At 41.2% G+C, this 9,245-nt stretch overlaps 1 protein-coding gene across 1 annotated transcript in view; it reads left to right on the top strand.

The window, feature by feature from the left end:
- Positions 1 to 5,596: 5,596 nt before the first annotated feature.
- TUBB4B (tubulin beta 4B class IVb) overlaps positions 5,597 to 9,245 on the top strand; it is a 33,920-nt gene continuing 30,271 nt past the window's right edge. The window contains exons 1-3 of the mRNA XM_033960151.1: positions 5,597 to 5,754; positions 7,852 to 7,960; positions 8,075 to 8,185. Of these exons, the coding sequence (XP_033816042.1) occupies positions 5,698 to 5,754; positions 7,852 to 7,960; positions 8,075 to 8,185 (277 nt within the window). The 5' untranslated portion in view covers positions 5,597 to 5,697. The remainder of the gene's footprint in view (positions 5,755 to 7,851; positions 7,961 to 8,074; positions 8,186 to 9,245) is intronic.

The raw sequence follows: 9,245 nt of genomic DNA, 5'->3' as shown, positions 1-9,245 counted from the left end.
TATATTATCTTGAATCCTATCAACCCCTTGCGTTAATAAATGCTGGTTAATAGTTGCTATCACTTTTTAAAGTCTGGTGTTATATAGATCAAATCTGCAGGTTGTTTGCAACAAATTACCAAAATTCTATTAATATTCAAATATTAATTTGTGTCCATTCAATGAGGAGTCTATTAATTCTTGTAATAACATGATGCAGAAATAGCTTACCTTAATTGCAATTATCTTGGAAGGCATTCCATATCTGGTGACAGTTCAGTCAGTGATACTAAATCACTTACCTACTTTTTCTGTAAAACATTTTCTTTTCACAAATAAATTGCAAGTTCATTAAGATTTAAACATTAATATCACCATAGAAGGCTCCTATCATAAAGAGATTACCTGTCAAAAAAGTTTAAATTAAGCTCTGAGTGAGCCCTACCATCCAGTTAATGATTGGCTTAACCAGAGTGAGCAAATGCTATGGAAGGACACATCTTTCATATCTAATTTTGGATACACCTAGATAACATCAAAGTTATCAGTACTGAAGAGTTGCAAACAAAGGACCTGGGGAGAGAAGCCCGTCAACAAACTTGATAAGAAGTGCAAAGATCAGGTAGTTTGGGGAAGAAAATGACCCTAGCCACAGTGTCAGAGAGAATCTAGAAATTTAACAAAAAACCCCCACACATTAAAGCAGGCAAACAATCCTGTCCTTCTCAGGCAGATGCAGTTTCTAAATCCTGTTCCACTAAACTAATTCCTGCATCTACAAACCTCTAACCCCCATCTCCTGTTTTTTTAAATTTTTTTTTACATTTTGGACAAGTATCAGGTGGTCAAAGTGTCCCGGCTTGCCACAGCCACAATAGCCCTTTGGAGTGGAACCTTTCTGCACTGCAGCTGCCAAAGTGTCCATTGCTTCCTGTAACCTGATTTTAATTTCTATATAGGGCTCGGTGGCTCCCTGTTTGATGCTTGTATAACTTTTAACTGGTGTTCCTGAGGCTAACTGATCTGGGGGGTAAAGCTCTCCGTTGAGCCTCCCTCTTATATTCAATATCTCACATAACATATTGACCCATAGTCAATACCATGCGCATAATGTCTTTCCAATCTTGTGGTATTAAAGTATGCGCTCCAGCCATGGATTCAAATAACCTGGCTGTGAAATTACTTTTTAAACTTGTCTCTAAAATAGATTTATGAATTTCTCGCAACATTGCAAAGGATAATGGTTGATAAGTAGCTATCTGTCCTGGACCATTAGGATCTTGGGCATATGTGACTGGATAGGCTTGAATTAAATATTTGATGTCCTCTGCTGTTAATTGTCCTTCCTCTCTAGCCTTTTTTATCATTGCTTGAAAGGCACTTAAAGGTTGCGCTAATGTTTCTGCCTTTTTTCCTTTAAAGGAACTGGGGATACCTGTGCTGGAGGTATGATTTTTGGTTATGTGTTCTGACTTGAATAGTCGGGGGGGGGGGGGGGGATGGTTAATGAAACTGTTGCCACCTTGGAAGGCGCCTTTGTACCTACCTTCTCCAAGGCACATACCAATATGGCTGCCGAGACCCTAGGCTCAGCATACATAACTTTCCCGACTCTAAGCCAATCTTCTAATTTTAATAATCCTTTTTCTGGATACTGAGAGCAGTGCTCTCCTATCTCTTTCATATGAGCATGCTGCAAATCTGACAGGGAATTGCCCATACTTACTCGAAGGGATCCTGGAGGATGAGGTGCACCAAGTCTAATCGTCAGACGGAGTAAGCAGGGCAAGGGTCCCAGTTCCCAGTGCCATTTGTAGGGATGTCACACAGGAAACACATACACGCAGTCTTAGAGTCGGGATGGAGGCACTCTCAGGGGCTAGCTCCGAGTCCCTTTTATTATGCTTCTAAGCTAATGACATCATAGTAACTCCCTCGTTTACACACCTAATGATTGGTGGCTACAAAGGTACATGCTTTTACATTGGTGGAAACACAGGTACTTGCTTTTACATCTTGATCACCTGCCCTTTGCCTCATGCTTTACCTCGTGATCACTCTCCAATTCAGCACTTAGACAAGGGCCTGATTAACACGTGGACAGAACCTGAGTCTTTGCACATCCTCAATGCCTGTCAGCTGATGTCCTTTCCAAATAAGGACTGCTTGATTAAGATAAGGGTTAATATGTGACAGGGGTCTTGTGACAAGAAAGAAGGGGGGAATGCCACAGCATTCTGTTACAAAGTGCTAACACTTTCCTTGCTTAATGAGGGGAGAGGGAATGGGAATTCATAATTCTTTCACAGGGGCTCATAATTCTTTCACAGGGGCGGTGAAATCAGTATGCCGATCTCGCCCTGTTTCAGAATGGCAGAATGGCGTCCTTATACTGTCAATGCCAACAAAAGAGCATGTCTTTTTTTCCATGCATAGAACACAGATACACTCTCACCCAGTATAGAATAAGTAACTGCAAACTAAAAATAGAATATGTAGACAACATTGAAACTGTACCCTAAGCCAGATTCTGCATAGAATGCAGCACCACATAAACAGTGATGCATGTTCCCAATCACTAGTACTGTGCAAAATATAAAGACAGAAGATGTACATTTGAAAAGACTGAGAAATACCAATCACCACATAGAAACAAAAATGGAAAACAAGATGCCATATTATTGAAGAAATCAATTTTCAATTAGTTTGCAGAGGCCACAATCTCCTTTCTTAGGTCAGTGCTACATACTGCTGTTACGGTATCCTTTCCTGACCTGAGGGACATAGGAAGGAGGCACTGGGGGCACTAAGGACATAGGAAGGGGCACTAAGGACATAGGGAGGGACACTAAGGACATGGAAAGGAGGCACGGGGGGCACTAAGGACATAGGAAGGAGCACTAAGGACATAGGAAGGGGCACTAAGGACATAGGAAGGAAGGAGGGAGGGAATAGAAAGGGACAATTATTGTGCCTGAGTGCAGAAAGAAATGAAAGGAAACGCAGTCAGAAGGAAACACAACCAAAGACTCATGAAATCACCAGACAGCAAAGGTAGGAAAAATGATTTTATTTTCAATTTAGTGATCAAAATGTGTCAGTTTTGAGAATTTTTATCTGCTGTCTATATTTTGCACTATATTTGTCTATTTTTCTATAGTTCCTGAGGTGACATTGCATATTTTAAAGTCATCTGCATATTTTAAAGTCATTGACATCTTTGTAACCCCCCAAATATAAATATATAAAACATTTTCTCTGCGTTTAGTGTGCTTTGTAGTGTTTTTAAATTTTATGGTTACCATTATGAATTAATAAGATATTATGTGTACATGAAAATGAATGGAAGAAATTGGGGGTGGGATTGGTGGCGGGGCTAGGGCAGGATTGGGGGTGGGACTGACAATTAATAGATGTTCTGTTTTGATGAAAAAAATAAATGGTCACGTTATCCATACGTGAAAATATTCTGCCTGCTTGTCCTTTGATAAAGCACAGTTACTTACCATAACAGGTGTTATCCAGGGACAGCAGGCAGATATTCTCATTTATTTATTTATTTATTTAGATTTTTATCCCGTCCTCCCAGTAGCTCAGAACGGTCTAACAAGTGAACATACACAATGGAGCGAAATTAGACATAAGATATACAATAGGTTTAAATATTTGGGCATACAAGACTGAGTAGTAGTTCAAATACAGGGAGTATACAGCCATTAAGAGTAGAGTTTAAGTATAAGTAGTTTAGTTTGGTACAAGTTATTTGAGTTTGGATACAATTTATCAGAGTACAGACTGAGAGAGGGCTGTACTGAGATTTAGGGAGAAGATGGACAGAAGAGAGAAGAGAGAGGTGGGGCTTGAGGGGGGGTGAAGACTGAGGGTGATCTTTAGTTGAAGAGGATGGTTTTTACCATTTTACGGAATGTCAGTAATGAGTTCTGTTGTCTGAGTTGAGGGGGAAGTTGGTTCCAGAGATGTAATGTAATGTAATGTAATTTATTTCTTATATACCGCTACATCCGTTAGGTTCTAAGCGGTTTACAGAAAATATACATTAAGATTAGAAATAAGAAAGAGATGTGGAATGAAGTCCCTCACAACCCATCCACCTCCCCAGGTTGGCTTCTTAGGTGGCTTATCCTAACTGAGGGACCGTGTGCTCTACGTTGGGCGGAAAGGCACTCGCGCATGTGTGGTTTGGGCTATCGCAAACTTTCTAAAGACTTAAAGTGGTGATGCACTTTTAAAGTGGTCGTTACAGGGGCTTCGCCGGTGGCGTCACCCATATGTGAGAATATCTGCCTGCTGTCCCTGGATAACACCTGTTACGGTAAGTAACTGTGCTATAGCGTAGCTGGTTTTAAGAAGGGTTTGGACAATTTCCTGGAGGAAAAAAGTCCAGTTTGTTGAAAAAAACATGGGGCAAGCAACTGCATGCCCTGAATCGGTAGCATGGAATGTTGCTACTCTGGGTTTCGGCCAGGTATTAGTGACCTGGATTGGCCACTGTGAGAACGGGCTGCTGGGCTTGATGGACCTTTGGTCTGACGCAGTAAGGCTATTCTTATGTTCTTATTCCCTGTGATGCAAAATGCAAGAGGGGAAGACTTTTAAGATGGACATTGAAGGACTGGAATTGCAGGAAAATGTAGGAAACTTAAGTATAGCTTTACTGACATCTGAATAAAAAAGAAAATTAAAAAATATGTCCATAGCCCACATCTTTATAACAGTTAGGAAACACTGAAATTTTAAAATTTAGAGGCTCTGTGGAAATCCAGCGGATCCATAAAATTAATGTTTTAACTTTTGCCCTGAGTATAGTAGGGGGATCTAACATTTGATATATAAACATTTAGATACAAGCTAGTCACTCACTATCGTATATATATTTTTTTATTTTCTTTTTTTCCTTTTTGGATGAGGGAAATTTGTTGTGTTATGAGTTGAGCACCTCCATTTATTTTCAAAAGTTGGTTCTTATGTCCCTGATGGCTGTTCAGAGATGAGTAAAACCATGGCTACGGTTTATTTCGGAATGTCTTTCTATTCATTCATTTTTAACTTGTATTAGTCACTCGTTTCCATATGATCCGTAACTAAAACAAACAGATCAACCCAACCGAGATCTGCAGAACACTACTCCAATGTGTGTGCCACAACGAATCGAGTTTTCTTGAATAACACAAATAACGCAACCATTACAGAACACCAGAGTTTACGCCATAAAAATGCATTAACCAGCTTCTTTCATAAGAACTTTACTCTAACAACGTAGTTACTAGTCCTTTATTTCCCTTACTGCCTCCGTTACTAGGACGCAGATGCTGCGGATCTTATCTAAACTAACAACGTTCCCCAACACTATTGACCAATCACCGAGCAAATCAATCATTTGAAAAGACCCAATCGGCAGCAAATTTCACAGAACGATGCAGTTTTTTGACAGCAGGACTAAGAAGATCAACTAACCAATAAAAACGTCTGGCGCGGACGAGGCGGTACTATTATTCTTGATTGTCAGCATATTGACGAATCGGATAACGATTTGTAAAACCTGATTCTAAACGGCCAATAGAAAGTAAAGTAAACCGCATCAGTGGGTGTGAGCAGCGTTGCGTCTCTATATAGTGCAATGCTCGGTGGGATAAAAGTTTAGTGTATGCATAGTAACCGTTTTTGTTTAAGTTCTGTAGTGTTTTTATTAGTAGCATCATGAGAGAAATCGTTCATCTCCAAGCTGGCCAATGTGGTAATCAGATTGGTGCTAAGGTAGGTTGTGGTTCACGAAGCATTTTCCCTTTTAGAGTTCTTTTATAACCCGTTTTTTAATTATAGTTTCTTGGTGTTGGTAATTGTTGAAATTGATAATGTATGTATATGTAAAATGGGTAGGGTTCCTACTTGGTGGGTGAGGAGGATGTATGGATTTAAAGGTTGAGTTTTTACATATCCCTAGCAGAAAGAAACTAAAAAGAATGTTATGTTGGGTGGATCTAGCTTGTTGTCCCATGTGGAAATTAGTTTTTGCTTTGGTGGGTATACAGGTATATACATATGAAGTGCTGGTGGTTTCCGAATTCCCGTGGTGTATTGCGCAAGGCCCCACCCTTCTACGTTCTGGTGTCGCATTGCAGTAGAAATAAGTCTCAATTTCTGGATAGTCTCGGTAGTTCATGTACGCAATGTGTTTTGAGGCTGTTTTAAAAGAAAACTAATTTTAGCTGTACTGTTGGCGTAATTGTAAAGTCCAGATTCTCGGTTGAAGTTTCGCGACCACCGTGGAAATGTGTTTGGGAGTGTGTGTCCTAATGCGGGGGCAGTTTTCAAGAAATATTTCTTGTAAGCCGCTAAGTTGTAGGTGGAGTACAAATAAATAAAGCCCATATATATATTTTTTTTAAAAAATCTAATGATCGTAGATTTTGAACTTGTAAAATGGCGCGCTAAAGCGATACGTCCTTGCCTAGGGTGGGAACGTACTGGTATTAGGATGCGATCTTCGTTTTTAATATAATGCCTTCCTACCCTCATCCCCCCGGTGAGAAAGTACTGTTCTGTAAATAAACTTGGTTTATTTTCAATATTATTATAGAGTCTTAGTTGTCAGCTTAAGAGACAGAAAGGTAGTTAAAGAAAAGAAGTGAGATACTAAGGCCCAGATTCTCTAAGTTCCGACACCACGTTAAAAAATACTGTGGGAGCAATTTTTGTTTTACTGGCTATTTTCGGCACAATAACATGCAAATTACATGCATACTATGTGTGCGGAAAGTCACTGGTAAAAAGAGGGGTCAGGAGTTTTGCTGAGAAGAAAAAAATGCTAGCACAGCTCCTTCCTGCATGCCCCTAAAAAACAAAACAAAAAAACAACCCAGACCCCAAGGAGAGCAGGTGATACCTCTTTTTTTTATGGGCACAGCTGTGTGACAGCCCCCACCAACTAAGCCTGATGGTATAGTGGGCCATTCCTTCTCCAGGGAGGGGCCTAAGATTTCTCCTAAGGAGGGGCCTGGGCCAATTGGCGTCTAATTCTTCTCCCTCCCAGTGCATCCCAGGTTGCCTGCTGGTGAGAGGGAGTGAGTTCCCCTACTGCCAGCCTTCTAAAAGGGAGGAGTACAGCATACTAGACCACCAGGCTGATGTGGTGGTGGTGGGAGCTTTAGGAGACAGGAGGGGGGTGACGTATTAGAACACCAGGCTTGTGTGGTGGGGGGTTGGAGGGGGGGTTTGTGTGTAGCTGTTGTGCACACCTAATAGCTGTACCCATTGAAAAAAAGCCTACAGCAAGAGTTAATGGCCATCCCTCCTGCTGATCTTGGGGGGGGGGGATTTTTTTTTTGAGGGGGGGGGCGCAACAAGGAATCGGGGTTGGTGGCAGGTCTGAGCTACTTTATTTTCCTGTTGGTGCCTGAGCCAGTCGGTGCTAAGGCACTGATGGGGAAAGCAAGGCTATGATAGTTCAGACCTTGCTGGTAAATATCAACCCTGATTCCTTGTAAATGTAGGGGCATTCATTTTTTAAGAATCCCCAAGAGAGGTCATTTTAATGATGGCATTGTTAGACTACAGATTTAATATTTATGACACTAGTAAATTTGCATAGTACGATCAGAGGCTGTCAAAAAGCATGGAAAAAATCAGTGAGCCATTTTAATAATCGGGTAGTAAAATCTGTGCATTTAATGATGGCTTAGCACCATTGTTAAATACATGGCAACTTTAGAGAATTGGCTTCTGAGAAAACTAAAACCCCGTAGACATTACCTAACAAATTGGATGGGTGATCTTAAACTTGGTCTGTTTTTCTCAACTCTGTAGTTGCAGCTGTAGTTGGTGTAAATCCAATCAATCCTATTTCTTTTTCAGTTTTGGGAAGTGATCAGTGATGAACATGGAATTGACCCTACTGGTACTTACCACGGAGATAGTGATCTTCAGCTGGAAAGGATTAATGTTTATTACAATGAAGCTACAGGTAAAAATGTTGAGAAAATATAACCTAGTCTAGTATCAAATGACTAAGGCTTACACATTGTCAGTATATAGAATTTGACAATTGGGAGCTAAAATGCTTGACCTTTCTTTCCAGGTGGGAAGTATGTTCCTCGTGCAGTATTAGTAGATCTTGAGCCTGGAACAATGGACTCTGTGCGTTCTGGACCTTTTGGGCAGATCTTCAGGCCTGACAACTTTGTGTTTGGTAAGTGGGGCTATTTAGTTTTAGACATTAAAAAATGTAGCAATCCAGAGCTTTGTAAATCCCCCAGGTACCAGATTTCCTTAGTGCCTACAAATTGGACTTTGAATTTTGTCTTCTTTCTGTTAAATCCTGGTTGCCTTGGCAGCAAGGAAACCATCTGCTGTTGAGCTGTATAGTACAGAAAATACATAGTGTTTCTAAGACTAGAAAATAAAAGAAGCTACTAGATGCTGCATGACTTAAATGTTCTGACAGCATGCTTTCATGGTGGTGGGGGGTTGCTCCCCATTTTTAACAAGGATGTACAGTAAACTTGTTATCCAGCACCCATGGGGATTGGTGGATGTCGGATAACTGTAGCTTCTGATTGCTTGAGTTACTGTAAAGTTTTTCATTTTTCCCTTCTTTCTGGGCCACTTTCTCTTCCCCCTTCTCCCCCCCCACACTTATGGGTCCAGCATTCCTTCCCTTCCTTTCTTCCCACACCATACCATACCGGTCCAGCATCCATGACAGCTGGTTCTGATAATACCTATTCCTCCTTTACCTGAAGCACCAACAACCACCTTCCCTGTAGCTTCTGACACAGAGGCCTGAAGCAGCCTGTTTACGGCACTTCCGCTGCTTGTTGGATGTCGCTACTGCTTTGGGTAAAGGGGGGGGGGGAAGGTTGCCGGGTTGTCAGGACCAGCTCTGCTGCTCCAGGTAAGTGAGGAATGCCCCTACTTTATTTAACTTAAAATCTAGTGGAGCATAGTAGGCAGGAAGAAGTGGTTCCTAAATAGAATTTCTAGTGCATAAGGCATGAGTCTTGAACCACTGAGTTATTTAACTCTACTTGAGTTTGTGTAGGTGTCATCTACATTTTTCACTGTGCTATGCTCCTTAGTTTCTCCTATATGTGATTATCCCAGGACAAGCAGGCAGCATATTTTCACACATGGGTGACGTCACCGACGGAGCCCCGCAGCAGACAGCCTCGAAAGCAAACTTGCTTGAAGATCTTTGAGCTTTTGAGTGCTGCACCGCACATGTGCACATGCCTTCCCGCCCAAACTAG

Source organism: Geotrypetes seraphini, chromosome 10 (genome assembly GCF_902459505.1).
Source record: "Geotrypetes seraphini chromosome 10, aGeoSer1.1, whole genome shotgun sequence".
NCBI classification, from domain to species: Eukaryota; Metazoa; Chordata; class Amphibia; order Gymnophiona; family Dermophiidae; genus Geotrypetes; species Geotrypetes seraphini.
Note: the sequence above shows the minus strand (reverse complement) of the source record. Positions and strands in the feature narration are given on the sequence as shown.